The sequence below is a fragment of the Galeopterus variegatus genome, unplaced genomic scaffold (assembly GCF_000696425.1).
Source record: "Galeopterus variegatus unplaced genomic scaffold, G_variegatus-3.0.2 Scaffold25, whole genome shotgun sequence".
NCBI classification, from domain to species: Eukaryota; Metazoa; Chordata; class Mammalia; order Dermoptera; family Cynocephalidae; genus Galeopterus; species Galeopterus variegatus.
Window position 1 is genome coordinate 1,564,909 of NW_007726136.1, and position 16,790 is coordinate 1,581,698.

Below are 16,790 nucleotides of genomic sequence, written 5' to 3' on the forward strand. Positions count from 1 at the left end.
GGATTATCTAAGTGCTTGCTACAAAGGCTACACTTTCTGCATACAGTTTAGGGCAGCAAGCTACCTGAAAGATAGGGTTTCTGGCTCTAGATCCTAAGAATCCCTGCCTAATTTTGTGACCTTAAATAAATCCTTCCGACCCATTTCAAAGCAGACACCTGCCATACCCAGGTCTCAGGAAAGGGCACTGGGTCAACAACAGCAGTTCAGTATCCGGGAAACACTCCTGCACCAGGCATTTCAGGGGGAGCCAACACAAACTCAGTCGACTAACCTCTCCATCACCTAAAGTGGGGAGCTGAGATGGGGGAGGAAATTGACATTTATTAAATACCTAATAGTTGCTAAGTATTTGCTTATATAACCTCATATATAAGCAAACTCTAAAGATAGTACTATTATCCTACTTTTAAAGAAAAAAGATGAAGCTCAAAGAGGTTGAGTAGCTTCCCTGAGTTCTCCTTTGTAATTTCCTTGAACACACTACCCACTCTTTCTCGAATTCCCTTCCACCCTCGTCTGTCCCATGAATGCTTCGTCCTTCAAGCTGGCCCTGCTCACATGCCTTCTTCTCTGTGGAGCTTCCCCTGACCTTGTCAGGAGTTAAGACAAAGCCATATGCAAGGACTCAGGTCAGATGGAAAAAGACAAGTAAATATCTGCCCTCAGAGGCTCATCATCTAGTGGAGAAGATGGACATCACAGCAGAAAAAGTCACTTTATTACCATCAAATGAGGGCTAAGTTCCAAATGAGAAGTCAAGAAAGGAGGTGGGGTTTCGTGGAGGAAGTGGAGCTGAGGTTGGGTATTGGAATAGGGTAGGAAAAGCATTTCAGGTAGGGAGGAGCATGCGGGAAGGCATGTGAGAAAAGAGTAAGCAAGAGACAGCGACAGGCCGACCTGGCTGGGATGGGGGAAAGGAAGCATATGGAAGCAGTTGGAGCTAAGACTGAAGAAGAATACCAGCAGCTGTGTTTGGAAGCTTTGGACAGAGGGCTGAGCAGTTCACACTGCATCCAATGAGCTGCAGGGAGACTGGCAGGAAAGTAAAGCTGGGTGGGAAGAGCGTGGCTCGGGAATTCCCAGGGCCTCTACGGCATTGGCTTTCTCTCTCTCTAGGTCAACCATTCCCAACCCACAGGAAACCCACTGAATTCTCTAGGCTGAGATGGACAACAACACATCTGCCCTCAAAACTGGGGACCTCTGGCCAGGAAGGAAACCAGCCCACTCTGCAGACAGTATCGAGGTCTGGCGTGCTGCCCTTCAGGTGAGAGAACCCAACATTTCTCTGCTATCTTCTTGCCATGTGTCCTATCTTCCTCCCCATCCCACCTCCATCCATTATGCATTATACAGCATCGGGGAAGCAGAGGTACGCATTTTAGTTTTAACCCACCCAGAAAACATCTTCCCATGCCTTCACATCCTCTTTGCGCTGCCTGAAATGCACTTCCTACTCCCAAGTGTCTGTATATCTGCTGATCTCCTACTCATTCTGCCAAACCCAATTCAAACCTCACCTCTTCTTTGGGATCTTCCCCAAATCAGCCGGGCAGAGAAACTTTTGTTCATACAGTTGGTGTACTGCTTGTTACATGTGCATGGCTGGAGGTGAAAAACAACGGCTGACCTACTGCTAAAGCCCCAGAGTCTAAGACATGCCTGACCTGGAGCAGGCACTCAATAAATTGGCATGAATTGTATGGTTGCACCTTTATACTGTCCGGGGAACTCTACACAGCCTGGCCCTAGAGCATTGTGTTCAATTCCTGTTAGGAAGACATTAATGAAGGCATTAAGAATGGAAATGAACCTGGAAATTAAGTCCTATAAGAAAGGATCCAAGGCACTAGGAGTGCTTGGGTTGAAGAAAAGAAGACTTAATAGATCTAGAATAGATTCCTTTGACCCCTATGTGAAAAGCTGCAGAGAAAGTAGAGTTGGTATGTGCAGCCCCCCGTGGCCAAAACTAGGACCATTTTTAGAAGTTACAAGAAAGCAGGTCACAGCTGAGATTAAGAAAAACCTCCTTAAATAACTACAGCTCTCCAGTATTGAACTGGTTTGTCTCAAGAAGCCACCGGGGAGCAGAGATAAGCCATCAAATGTTGGGGGAATGGGAACTAATGTCTATTAGCATCTATTCTCTGCTACATGCTTGCATGCACATTACCTCACTTAATTGTGACATCAACCATGTAAGAGAGAAATGAATATTCCCATTCTAAAGATGAGGAGAGTGGAGATAAAATGAAAGTGGGTCCATGTTTACACAGCTGATCAGGATTAAAACCCAGGTGGCGCAGACTCCAAAGCCAGTGCTCTTCCACTGCATCTCTCAGCTGCCCAAGGGGAGGTTGAGGAGTCAAGATCAAGGGCTCAGCAGAGAGAAAACCGCACTGCAGAGAAGAATGGGTGGGAGGGGTGCTGAGGTCCTGGCTCTTCGGCACCACCACTCTACCTTGGGGAAAGGGGTGGGGTTGTTAGCAGCATAGCAGACTATTTCCCGGGGACAGCTAATGGTTGACAATGATGGAGAAGCAGAAAAATGAAAAAATAGGGTACATCTGGGGCTTGTCCTGGCTAGTTGACAGGTGTGGTCAGTGCAGTTTGCCCATCATCCCTCTCCTTCACCCGTCTCCCTCACTGCTCTTCAGAAAGCTTTATTCCACAAATATTTATTGGGTAAATTTGGTGTACAGATCACTGGACAAGACAGTGAGATGCAGCTCCTTTTTCAGGGCACCTTCCCTGCTAAGAGCCAATAGTCCAATCTCTGGGATCTCGCTAAAGCCTCTTTTTTGGCTACAGTAGGTGGGCTGAGTTAGTAGCAGAGCATTTCTAGAAATCTTAGAGCAACGGGAGAAAAGAATGTGGTGGTGTAAGGAAGAGGTTGAATGGGGGACAAAATGAGTGCATTGTCTCTGGCATAACTGAAGTCACTTGGTTAACAGAAATTTACAGGTTTTCTGTCCAATTGATTTTAAGCACTGAGATCAGAGCAAGAACAAGCCTGTCCCGGTGTCATATGTGGATGTCTTACCCTCTTCCCTCCATGCCTCCTTTACCAACAAACCCACACAATCTCTCCCCACTGTCTGGAATGCCCTCCCCTCCCACACAACACCATGTCTGCTCGGTAAAGCCCTATTCATTCTCCAAGACCCAGTTCAAGTCCTTTCCAAACTCCTCTAGGAAGAATAACTTACTCCCACTTGATTCATAAAGTTAGTAAACTACTAAACACTCTGCAAGCTGCTCTAGGTCTGTTTGAGGGCAGAAGCTAAGACTCATTCACCTGCCTTTCTCCCACAGTATCTAGTACAAGGATCAGCAAACTGTGCCCCACAGGCCAGATCCAACCCACTGCCTGTTCTGTAAATAAAGTTTTATTGGAACAGAGCCACGCCCATTCATTTACTTATTGCAGATGGCTGCTTTTGCACAACAGCCGAGCTGAATAGTTGAAACAGATACCATATGTCCCACAAACCTAAAATATTTACTATATGGTCCTTTACAGAAAAGGTTTGTCGATTCCCGAACTAGCACATAATGTGTGGTGAATAAATGAATGGCAGATGTGGTAGGGTGTTCTGTGAAGAAATGCAGACCGGTATTCAGATGGCCTAGGTACCGACTTCACCCCAACGAACTGTTCGACTAAGCAACTAATGATTGTGATAGATTGATGATCAATAGATAAATAGATAGTATTGAGTATTTATTATGTGCCAGGTACTGTGCTAAGCCTTTGAAACTTATGATTCACTTTATCTTCACAACCAACTCCAGAGGTAGCTACCAGTATTTTCCTCATTAAAGAAGAAGAAACTGAGGCTTGGAGAGGTCACACCACCTTAGTGACAGAGCCAGGACTCAGAATCAGATCTGACATACTCTAAAGCTTGAGACCTACCCACTGCACTAGAATACCCCTCTGAGATTCAGTTTCTTTGTGAAATTAGAGTTACTGGATGAGCAGCATGGTTTTCAGTCCATTTTAGCCAGCAGAAATTTATAAATATACTTAAATACATATATAGTGTGTGTGCGTGCGTGTGTATTAAAATTTGTATATGGGACCTCAACACGCAGGAGGCTTGCCTGGAGCTCCCAGAGCTGAGGCGTGCCGCCCCGTCTCTCCGCCAGCACCCCCACCTGCCGGGGCTCTCCACGGCTACGGCCAACCTCACCTCCGCCCCGGGCTTCCTGCTCCTGGGCCTGATGGACGGAACAGACGCGCACCCGCTGTTGTTCCTGCTCTTCCTCAGCATCTACCTGCTCAATGCCCTGGGCAACCTGAGCATGGTGGTGGTGGTGAGGTCCGATGAGGCCCTTCGCTCCCCCATGTATTACTTCTTGGGTCACCTGAGCCTTGTGGACGTTTGCTTTGTCACCGTCACGGTCCCCAGACTGCTAGCCAGCCTGCTCCAACCCGGCCAGGCCGTGTCCTTCCAGGCCTGCTTTACCCAGATGTACTTCTTCGTGGCTCTGGGCATCACCGAGAGCTACCTGCTGGCAGCCATGTCGTATGACCGCGCGGTGGCCGTGTGCTGGCCCCTGCACTACGCGGCGGTCGTGTCGCCCCGGCGCTGCGGGACGCTGGTGCGGGCGTCCTGGGCCGTGGGCCACCTGCACTCGCTGCTGCACACGCTGCTCATCTCCGCCCTCTCCTACCCCCGAGGCGCCCCTGTGCGCCACTTCTTCTGTGACATGACGGTGATGCTGAGCTTGGCGACTTCGGACACGTCCTCCGCGGAGACGACCATCTTCTCCGAGGGCCTGGCCGTGGTGCTGGCCCCGCTGCTCCTCGTGTCGCTCTCCTACGCGCGCATCCTCCTGGCCGTGCTCGGGCTGCGCTCGGCGGGGGGCCGGCGACGCGCCTTCTCCACCTGCGGCGCCCACCTGCTGGCGGTGTCGCTGTTCTTTGGCTCCGTCGTCTCCGTCTATTTCCGGCCGTCGTCTGCCTACTCGGCCCGCTACGACCGCCTGGCCAGCGTGGTCTACGCCGTGGTCACACCGACCTTGAACCCCTTCATCTACAGCCTTCGCAACAAAGAGGTCAAGGGCGCCCTGAAAAGGGGGCTCCGGTGCAGAGCTGCGCCCCGAGAGGGGTGAGGGCGGGTCTGGGTTCACTAGCACGTCGGTAATGGGAACGGTCACCAGAAAACCCTTTTCTCTTCATTTGTTTAGCTTTCCACAGCACTGTCAGCTTTGATCCTACAGGGTCTTATTTCTTCTTAAATAAATAGTAATAATACAATTAGGCCTGAAGCCAACACAACAGTGTTGATGACAGGGACGGGCAAGAGAGGGCAGTGAGTTAAACTCATTTCTCTGTGGTCTGAGTGTTTGAAATAGAGTCTAATTTTACATTTTGGAAAAATTTAAAGGGAACGAACGGGAGCAGGAGAGAAGGCTTGGAGTTTGCGGCCGGAGGGGCTGCGTGGGGGGGACCCCGAAAATCCGCGGGGGTCGGAGGGGGACCTGGAGGAGGTTTCCTGAGATGCGCTGCAGCCCCGCGGTCAGCCCTGCAGACTCCCCCTCGGAGACTTCAGTAAAGATGATTGTTTTAAGTTGTTTCAAAAAGTTTTATTCTATTCCCTAGAAACCTTGGTATAATCAGCACCAGGCTCTAACTAATTGAGCTAACGGGCCAGCTATTGATAAATATGTTTCCTTTCCACTTTTTCAGTATTAAAAGGATGTGATGGATATCCTTGCAATAAAAATCATAACATTTAATAAGGAATTGTGATGTGGCAGGCACTGTCCTAAGTGCTCTATGCATCTGTCTCATTTACACTTCAGAAGATTCCACAGGAAAGATGTCATTATTATTGTCATTGTACAGGAGAGAAGGTAAGCTTAGAGACACTAAGTACCAGTCCCAAAGTGATAAGTCTAAGAAGTTCATCTTCCTCAATGATTTGGAATCTATTCATCCTATAGAGTAACTTCTACTAGTACATAAGCTCCTAGAACATAATTTTGTTCACGTTTTTTCTCTTAACTTTAAAGTTACCACTTTTTCACTCCTAGAGCTTTTTACTTATGTGTTTTCTCTTTTTCGTCTTGTTTTATATGCCAAAGTTTTATTCGTTATATAAAGAATCTAAGAACCAACATTTAGCTTATGTGATATTAACTCTATTGTTTCTTGGTTTTCATCTCCATTGAATTTTTTCACTTCTGTATTTATTAATTCCTTCCGTTTTCTTCATGTTGATTTTGTGGTACTTTTTCTAGATTCTTGAGGCTTATGTATCATCTTGGGTTCAGGAGAGGGGTGGACTCAGTAGTGTAGTCCCTGTGCAGTTTCTTTGGTTGTAATTCTCATTGGTGATATCTACAGGAGTTTGTGCCAACACTGGCATTATTTTGCTGGGTTGGAGACTCTGGGCTAGTTGTTGGCCAGGTGTATGTGGGCACAGAGGGCCAACTGGCTGTTTGGAGGTCTCTCTGAGGCGCAGAGTCACTGCCTGGCCAGCTATCAGGTCAGGCATGGATGTGCAGCTCTGAGGTTGTCTCTCCTAGGGGTTGGTGTACTGCCTCACCAGCTTTGGTGCTGGAAATAGGTGAGCCTGGATGTGAGGTGGAGAGATCAAGTGGCTCTGCAGAGGCCAGGCAATGGAGTGGATGCCACTGGCGAGGACTTGGCATGCATGCACAGCAGGGCCAGGTGACTCTATGGAGGCCTGTCAAAGGAGATGAAGCCACCAACCAATCTGCTGTCCATCAGGGAGCAGGCATGCACCAGTGTAGCAGAATCTGGCAGCTCCATGCTGGATCAGCTGCAGCTTGGAGCAAGCCTGCAGTGGTGCAGCATGGCCTAGCAGCTCTGTAGAGCCCACCAGGGGGAGACAGAGATGCTGCCCAGCTCACCATTGGGCAAGGAGTAGGCATGCACCAGTACAGCAGGGCCCACCAGCTCTATGGAGGGCTGCCAGCTCAGCTGTTGAGCCTGGAGCAAGTCTGCAAGGGCACAGCAGGACCTGGTGGCTCTTCACAAAGTCCTGCCAGGAGGAGAGAAACCTGCTGCTTGATCCGCCATCAGTCAGGAAGCAAGTATACATTGGTGCATCAGGGTCCAGCAGTTCTGTAGAGGGCTGCTAGACCAGCTGTCAAGCCTGGAACAAGCCTGCAGGGATGCAGCATGGCCCAGCAGCTCTGTAAAGGCCTGCCATGTGAAGGCAAATCCATGGCCTGATCATTGTTGGCCAGGAAGCAGGTGTATACCTGTGCATCGGGCCCTGGCAGCTCTGTAGAGGCCTGCCGTGGGATCCCCTTTCCCTTTTAAGACTTTACAAACCAGGGGACATGTCTGAATGTGGACCAAAGTCCACCAAACTGAGAAGGTATCTTGATACCGAAGAATGAAGCAAACAATTCTATGATGTAAAGCAAAGAATTTTATTAAAGCGTAACTTACATACAGGATGATGGATCAGGTGGCTGATGACCCAGAGGCGTACACAAAGTTTCTCAATGCAGCCTCTTGGTCAAGCCCAAATTTCTATAGGAACTTCACACAAAGCAGTGAAAAAGCTGAGAAGCCATTACTAACTAAGAAACAAGCTGACGTCACTAACTCCAAATGTCTCACAACAATGATCACTATCATTGGTGGTCTTGTGATGCAGGTAGCCAGACAGGCTGTTGCCACATCAGTACTTAATCATTAAGTTCCTTCTTTGTAGTCAGCAAGCAGTTTCATCTGTTGTTCTAACTACCATTTCGCTTTTGTGGGCAAGGACCACACAAAGGACATAAGAGGTGATAAGGGTTTCAAGATGGAGTAAGATAAGCTCACAGTCTCACAGGATGTTAGACAGGGAAGTAAGAGTTAGAAGGGAATAGAATTGAGAGAGAGGTCTGGGGCTACTGGGGAAGCAGCTGAGATGGAGAGGACTCAAGTGTGGAATACACAATATGTCAGTGCCAGGTACCTGGAGCCAGTCAGCCTGGGTTCACCTGACTCCACCTCTACCAGCTTCATGAGCTTGGCCAAGGATCTTAACTTCTCTTAGTCTAAATTCTCTCATCAATCTAATGGAAATACAACAATATCTAATTCATCATGCCATAGGAAGGAAAAAATAAACAATTCATGTAAAAAGAAAAAACTTGCCATATAGTAACACAGTGTGTTGTGGCATCAGTAAGACTTACTACTGCCATAGTTAAGTTCTGTGATGTGGATGCAATCTTTTTGCAAGTACGCCTACCCTGATCCATCCATCCACCCGATGAGCCCAGGGCCTTGGTGCTAACAGAAAAGTGTGGTGGAGCACTGTGGGATGGAAGAAGTTACCAGCCCAGAAGGGACAGATCGGAACCCAAATAGCAGGGATTTCCTCTCAAGTTATGAGATGAACCTATCCCTAGGTAAAGATATTAATATTAGCACAGCTCGGGCCAGCCCGGTGGCGCACTGCTACAGTGCGCCGCTTGGGAGCGCAGCAGTGCTCCCACCAAGGGTTTGGATCCCACATACAGACCGGTTCCCGCTCACTGGCTGAGCGAGGTGTGGGCGCAACACCGAGGGTTGCGATCCTGTTTCCGGTCCCAGTCTGGTACGGGCGCGACACTGAGGGTTGCGGTCCGTTGCCGGACATGAAAAAAGACAAAAAGGAAAAAAAAAAAATATTAGCACAGCTCAACAGAGGGTGAAGAAAACTAGCTTCATGGAAAGGGACTCCAATTATGGTCTCTTACATTCCTTTCCCTAGCCCCCAAGTAAAATATTCAGGAGCCCGGAGAAGTCAGGCTCCACCATCTACTGGTCTGCAACCCTGGCAAACTGTTGAACCCCTAACCTTACACTCCACCTTCAGTGAATCTTACACACCCCACAGAATTGTGGGTTTAGAATGATTGATATTTTCAAAGTACAATTTATTAGTTCTTACTAACAGCTCTGGTGATCCCTCAAATGGAGATGGGAGTCTCATTGACAGCAGAAAACAATGAGGGTGATGACGACAGTCCTTTCACAGTGTGAACGACTAAGAACATTTCCCTTAAGATCAAGAACAAAAATAAGAATGCCCACTTTCACCACTGCTAGTCAGCATGGTACTGGAAGTTCTAGCCAGAGCAATTAAACAAACAAACAAAAAAGAATGAAAGAAGTAAAACTATGTCTAATATCTGTTAAAGGGTATTTTAGAATGGCAATCTCTTCTGAACTCCCTCCCAGCTTACTCAGCTTGTCTAAGTGTGGCTCCAAAGCCTGCCTCCTGTTTCCTACTTCCACGCCATACATTGACAGCTGGGGTCCCTGCCATGGTCTCCTTATGGCTCTCTTCTGCAGTGCTCTGATGCTGAGATCCCTCAGTCCCAAAGAACCTCATTAGTGACAAGCTCGATACCTCCCTCCCCCTTTACCCCTGCACTATTTGAGCCACATTTTGTAATGAATCATGTCCAGAGTCAGAATTCTGGATTGACCTCTGTTCTAACATTGTCAACAAAGCACTTTCTCTGACCATCACAGCCCATGCTCATATCTCACTTCTCTGTCTTCTGCAGCATATGACCAACTAAAACAGTTACCAGAATCAGATACTAGGGAAATATAACAACAGAAATAAAAGGAGAACAGGTGTAGAAACAAAGAGATGCTTTCTAAAAAAAATTTAATACAGGGTAGATTTTGAGTTAATGGGTGTCAGTGGATTCGCGGTGGGTTTTGAGCCCCAGGGTTCTTGCAGCACGTTAGCTGGACCGTATAAGGAACTGGCGCACAGAAAGGCTCAGCCGTTGGTTCTCAGTTCTGGGGGCTCCCCACTCTCCTACTGCTCTGATGTCAACTTTTGACATTTTCCACCGGGCAATTTATACACTATCACCTGCCAGCCTTCCCATAGTACTCGTGTTTGTTTGATCTCATACAAACTCCCCTCTCCGATCTGTTGATGAAATAATAAATCTGGGAACCTTTGAAGATGGTGCACTGCAGGAGAGCACAAATGCGAATCTTCTCTTGATACTTAAGCGTCTGAACGCCACGTCCCCGGCGCCGACGTGGTCTGCATCGTGCACATCTTTTCAGACACATTTAGACAAATCCATCAAGCAGGGCTCCCTAAAAGCCTGTAATTTTCCAGGCAATATGGGCAACACACAGCATCGGTAATGGAGGATTCCTGTAAAGCAGCATAATCTGAGCAAATCTATTTATTTGATTTAAATTGTTTTAAGCACTTCTGAGTTCCTAATGTGAAAGCAGGAATCTCACATATTTTAACTTGAAGATGTGGACTCGACCCTTAGAAAACTTAATAACCCAAATACCATACTTATTTAAGATATTAATATTTTTAAAATACTTTTTGGATATCTCATAGCGCTAGCTGGAAACTTCAGGGACTCGATTGGTAGGTGGGTACATTTTAGGGTCTTTAACCTGGAACTTAAGGTCTTCCCCAGCCTGAGCTCATTATCTCCCAGCCTGTCCCTCATTTCTTTTTCATAAATAATCTCCGTTCTGGCCCCACTCGCTAACTCACCAACCGAACCCTGCTGACCTTGCAAACACAGCTCTTGTTATCCGTACCCTATCCATTCTTGAGGGCTTATCCCAAACCCCCTTCTTCCGTGCATTCCTCTCCAATCTTTGTTTTTTCCTTTTAAACACACTGTCTTTTTCAGAGCAGTTTTAGGTTCACAGCCAAATTGACAGGAAGTTACAGAGATTTCCCATATCCTCCCCCCCTCATAGGAGTACATCGTTTACAACTGCATTGACATGTCATTGTCACCCAGAGTCCACAGTTTACATTGCGGTTCTCTGGGTGGCGTACATGTCGTGGGTATGAGTGAATGTCTGATGACTTGTACCCACTGTTATGATCTCACGCACAGGGTGTTCTCACTGCCCTACAAGTTCTCCGTGTTCTACCAATTCCTCCCTCCTCCCCCTGCCATCCCTGGCAACCCCTGATCTTTTCATTGTAACCATAGTTTTGCCTCTTCCAGAGTGTCATCGAGTTGGAATCAGTCTGTCTCCTTTCAGATTGGATTCTTTCACGTAGGAATATACATTAAGGTTCCTCCACATCTTTTCATGTCTTGATAGCTCATTTCTTCTTAGTGCTGAATAATATCCCATTGTCTGGATGTGCCACTCCTTGCTGCTCTTTGTAAAAGTCTGGATGTGAAGTTCGTACTCATGAGCCTGCTGGTGAAGGAGGGGCAAACCATGTGAGGCATGTTAGAAGGTCTCTTTTGGCGAGCAGTCGGGTTACTCTGGCAGGCTCTCCAACGGGGTCATACACTGGGTACATGTCACATCAGGGCTTCCCTATAGAGGATATTTCAGAAACTTTACAGGTGGGCATTGTATTGACAACCGATGCATCAATGGTTTTATTAAAAGTTCAAGGCCAGAACTGTCAAGCAGGGAAGCCAAAATAACAGCAAGGTGCACAACATAGAGGGCATGGTTTTTAGATTGTTCTTAGAGATTATTGAGAGATCTACATAATTAGTGGTTTATTTTACATAGCCTTAAAAAAAGACTATTGCTCTTCTTCATGGGAATACTTTGCACTAACCAGAAGTTGAGTAAACCTTGGTATTAAAGACAGACGTATTTGAGAGTTGGATAAAGATTTGAATGTGATTTTAAAGGAATACTCTGGGCTGGTACGTGTGTGATCCTATTTTGGGGTTTTTGGTTTTTTCATTTTAGCACATCACACACGATCTGACTCCCACCTGCTGAGGGGCGAGCCCTCCACCCTCCCACTTCTGCACCCAAGAGCCAGCTCCGGGTGGGCATAGCAAAGATAGGATGGCACCCATGGCTTCTCTGATGAGAACCATGCACCCTGGGGGTGACAGTGATGAGGACCTGCGTGCACATTTGAGAAGAGCAGCCAGGCCTGGCTAGGGAAGCAGCACATACAGGCACACATGTGTGCACGCACACACATGTGCATGCTCACATGCACAAACACACACGCACAAACACACATGCACCCACATGGGTGGACAGTTCGGGAGGTGGAGGATGCGGCTCTGGGCTCTGCTGACCTAGAGAGGGGGTCACTGTGATGTGGTGGTGGAACCCCATGATGTCACTGTTGCCAAGCACCACTGCCTCTGAGTTCTCGCTCACATGCACAAACACACACGCACCCACACAGGTGGACAGATAAGAGGGTGGAGGATGCGGCATTGGGCTCTGCTGACCTGGGGAGGGGGCCACTGTGATGGGGTGATGGAACCCCATGATGTCACTGTTGCCAAGCGCCGCTGCCTCTGAGTTCCGTGGCAGTAGGAGGCTCATTCTGGAGTCTGTGAGCTGTGTGTGCAGGTCCCTTTTGTAGGCTACAGGTACATCTCTGCACAGGTGTGAACAGATTCAGGTGAGTGTGACCTGCTCTCTTCCCTTCCTGCTGGTTTCCACACAGGTGCTACCAGGTGGGTGGCCCGGGCCTCGCTGGGTGGCTGCCGAGGGTTATGCCCACTGGGCATCACCAGGTGCCTGTTCTGTGCTAACCGCATATACAGTTGTCCCATTCATCCTCACAGACACTCCGTGGGGTTAAGGCTAATGTGCCCATTTGGCAGGTGAGAAGCCTGGGGTCAGATGGGAGGTAACTGGGCCTGGGACCCAGAGGTGACCCTTGGCTGTGCTCTCCACCCTGCCCTGTGTCATGTTAGACACAACTTCTGGCCTCTGCAGCCTCCCTCCCTAGATTCAGGTTCTTTCTGAGATTCCAAACCGTGATAAGGCAGAGCCTGCCCCTGGAAGAGACACTGAAGTGGGGTCTCTGTGGGCTGTGAAGATGGAGAGTGGGGGTGGAGGGGTGGCCTGCGCCCTGGTCTGTGATGGGAGATGGGTCACCCCAGGTGGGCATCTGGTCACCTCTGACATCACAGAGCATCACTTATGGCCTATGTAAGGCCCACCCAATTGTGAGGTCCCTAGGCTGGGAGCAAGGCGGGGAGCCCTCTGTCTTGGGGCAGTCGTGGACAGGGAAGGAACCACTGAAGGAGGCCAGGCAGGTGACAAGTGTCTGTCTGCCCTGCAGGCCAGGGTGTGGGGAAAGGGGCTCCCTCTGTGTCCTGCCCTCTGTCTCATCCTCTAGAGGCCTCACCCTCCCCTCCCCTCCCCTCATGGGTATTCCCTTGGGACCGTCTCCAAGGTGGGACCATGTCTCTGACTGTGCTCCAGGTCACATCCCCAGAGCTCACTAGTTTCTGATCTGTGCCTGGGAAAAAGACAGAGCCCCTTCTGATACTGCCACGCTCAGAACTGTAAACTCCAGTGTCCCTCTTGCCTCAGGCATGGCCTCAGCAAGCACAGAGGCTACTTCAAAGTCACATAGGTCATCCTTTTGCCCAAACCCAGAACCTTCCTGCTTGGCTGGTGCTAAGATTTAAGTAGAATGCAGCAGTCATGAGATTTCTTTTTGCCTCTAAAGAACTGGACGACTGTGTGTTTCCTGAGAGCATCTGGGAGGCTGATTGTACAGAGACCCGTGGTCTCTAAATCACGTTCTGCTTCCTGGTGCCCAGAATGGCCCATTGGGGCCCTTCATGCTGAGCAGGTAACACATGTGTGTGTCTGTGCTGGAACCTTGGGGACAACAGGCCTCACCTCCCAGGCCCCTGGTTCTCAGGTCCTCAGGCAGGAGCTTAACCTTGGCCAGGGGGAGAAACCCCCGAGACCACTGTGGGGTGGAGACAGAGTCTGGTCCCTTTGTACTGGAGGGTGGGGGTGTTGCCGGTGGAATCTTGGATCCCCGACCTGAGCAGTTAGGTGTACTCTCTGAAGCTCTCAGGGTCAGTGCTAGCTCTGGATTACTTTTGTCTTGCAGACTAAACATGAAGACGGGTATGGAGACCCTGTGGGCCCAGGAGCTGATAGATATTATGGAGAAGTACCAGCAGGTACAGGGTTGGCTGCTCCCTTGAGGCAGGCAAATCCTGGCCTCTTCTGCTGTGCCTGAGGTCAGAGGGGCCTGGGCTCCCTGGGGACACAGGGGAGGGAGGAGCCATCCAAAGCCACCCATGCCCCTAACCCGTCACCATGGCCCCCTCACTCCAGGCTCTCTCGGTGTTGCAGGAACACCGAGCTGGGACACTGGTGAAAAATTGGGTTGAGGAGGTCAAAATCTACAGATGCATCGACCGGCTCGGGTTTCTGCAGTGAGTTCTCTGACATCCCCTGTCTTATCTCGGGGTTGAGCTCTGTTTCAGTTTGTTTGTGTTGCTATAACAGAAATACCTGAGACTGGGTCATTTATAAGGAAAAGAGGTTTATTTGGCTTACGATTCTGGAACAGCTGCATCTGGCACGGGCCTCAGGCTGCTTCTACTCATGGTGGAAAGTGGCAGGCAGCTGGCGGGTACAAGCAGATCACATGGTGAGAGGAAGCAAGAGAGAGAGAGAGAGAGGAGGTGCCAGGGTCCTATAAACAACCAGCTCTCATGAGAACTAATAGAGCGAGAACTCACTCATTACTCCCCCCTTCACCAGAGAGAGCTTTAATCCATTCATGAGGGATCCACCCCATGACTCAGTTTCCAACACTGCCACATTGGAAATCAAATTTCTTTTCTTTTTTTTTTAAAGATGACTGGTAAGGTGATCTTCACCCTTGACTTGGTGTCGTCAGCACCACGCTCTCCGAAGTGAGCGAACCGGCCATCCCTATATGGGATCCGAACCCGTGGTCTTGGTGTTATCAGCACCACACTCTCCCGAGTGAGCCACGAGCTGGCCCGGAGATCAAATTTACACATGAGTTTTGGAGGGGACAACACATCCAAACTCCATTAGGATCCATCCTTGAAAAGGCCAGCATGAGGCAGGGCATGTCTCTCAGGCCTGTGCTGACCTTATTCCCAGGGTGGTTACAAGTCCCTTGCTCCCCTGTTAGTCCACCCCAGTCAGCACATGGCTGCAGTTCCGTGGCTCATCCAGGCAGCTCTGGGGAGAGGGCGGGTACCAAGCTGTGGTTGAGCCAGGCCCTTGGGTGCTCAGAAGTGTGGACTTTATGTCTGCAAAAGAAAGAGGCAACCTGAGGGCTGAGGCCTGTCCCCAGAAGGAGCCTGTCCTGCTGTCAGGTCAGCAGGGTGGGGCCAGAGGGCACGAGGACACTTGGTCCAGCCTGTGGACAGTTGTCCATCAGGTCCCTGCAGGCTCACGGGCACAAAGAGGCACAAAGTGTACAGAAGAATGTGGCCATGTAGTGAGATGAGGGGCAGGGACAGGGCCCCAGACCAGGAATGGAAGGGGAAAGGCCATGGAGGCAGGCAGGGGTGGCAGATGAAGGCCACCTGACCTGTTGGTCTGGTGCTGGGAGGTCATGTGAGGCCTGGTGGGGAGGAGGCCAGCCTAGAGTCTGTCTTTCCTGAGGTCACAGGATGGAGAGAGGGATGGAGCCTAGGGGAGCTGGGCTGCAGGGGAATAGATGTGACGGGTGACTCAGGGATGTGTCTGACTGAGTGATCCTGGGGATAGAGTGAAGGCACTGTGGGTGGACAGGCTGGATGAGGTGGGGCCAGGGACAGCAGCTCCACCTGGGACCCCTGAGCCTCAGGGGCCTCGGTACCTCCAAGGCCTGCAGTGCCCACTGGAGACTCCGCTCTCTGCTTGCTCGGGAACACCGCGGGCGGGGAGAGGATGCCATGGGCCGAGACAGGGCAGGAAGGCATGAGGAGGAAAGCCACTGCAGGGGGAAGCAGGAGGACAGAGCGCTGACGTCCCCGAGAGCCAGCTGAGGCTGGAGATCTGGCCCAGGGCGATCCTGGCCACCTGCAGGGTCATCAGTCGCCGTTCATCGCTCAGTGGTGTCCCCCAGCACAGGCAGAACAGGCACAAGGCAGGAGTCTGGCTGATCAGGGGGCTGAGGGGCCACATTCAGAGGATCTCACAGGGCAAGGGAAAGAGCAGGGTCAAAGTGGCTGAGGTGACGGCAGGGCCTGTGGGCCAGACGGGATGGGGTGAAGTCAAGGAATGGGCATGACCGTCGGCCAGGGTGCAGACACGGGCAGGGGGTGTTGGATGCTCAGAGCTTGGCCGGGGTGGGGTGTCATGTGGGACAGCTCCAGGGTGCACCCTCGACAAACCGGGAAGGTCTCAACCCAGACCCCTTGGACCCCATGAGGGTGATGGGGTAACTTCCTTGGGGGCAGCTGTCAGAGACCAGCCAACCGACCCTCAGGCAGTGCTGTTTCTTAGCAGCTCTGGACTCTCTCACCTTTCCCAGAGGGTGCTGCCTGCAGCCCAGGAGGGGCAGGTGCACGCTGCATCCCCAGTCCCCACGGCCCCTGAGCGGCCCTGGCTGGCCCTGCTGCTCCTTTGCTTTTGTGTCTCAGACCATCCTGGCTGGCAGCCAGCAAGAAGGCCCTGTCCTCCCTTTCCTATCTGGTCTCCTGGGCTGTGAGTTGCAGGTGGATGGGAAGGGAGCCTGTCCTTCCTTGGGGTCTGCTCAGGGAAGGGGATGTCTCCTGGCCTGGAGCAAGTCCTCAGCTCTGACTCTGTTGCCTTTTAGTGAGATGGAGCTTCCCCATGTCACCACCCAGGAGGTGAAGGTAAGAGCTGTTCCTTCTGCCAGGGCTTGGTTGGTCACCTGCTGGGCAAGCCTGGCCTGCCTGTGGCCACGGGCAGGTGTCCATAAGAAGGACACATAGTCACCAGGATTGGCCGAGATTCTGAGCTCCTGATCCCAGGACTCCATCCCAGGGGCTGATTACCAAATGTGCCCATCCCAGATTTGCACATGCAGCTCAGGAGTGACTGCCCCTGGCCAGCAGGACCC

At 50.4% G+C, this 16,790-nt stretch overlaps 1 protein-coding gene across 1 annotated transcript; it reads left to right on the forward strand.

Annotated features, from left to right (window-relative positions):
* The first annotated feature begins 1,168 nt into the window (after positions 1–1,168).
* Positions 1,169–5,124, forward strand: LOC103587581 (olfactory receptor 1L4-like). The gene is made up of 2 exons (XM_008569083.1): positions 1,169–1,270; positions 4,102–5,124. Exons 1-2 carry the CDS (start codon positions 1,169–1,171, stop codon positions 5,122–5,124), a joined length of 1,125 nt encoding a protein of 374 aa, XP_008567305.1.
* Positions 5,125–16,790: the final 11,666 nt, after the last annotated feature.

Bases quoted from the DNA above. Each gene is read 5' to 3' on its own strand.
- LOC103587581 (XM_008569083.1), top strand. From the start codon at position 1,169: ATGGACAACAACACATCTGCCCTCAAAACTGGGGACCTCTGGCCAGGA. The intron at 1,271-4,101 runs GTGAGAGAACCC...CTCAACACGCAG, and splicing joins TCTGGCGTGCTGCCCTTCAG to GAGGCTTGCCTGGAGCTCCC.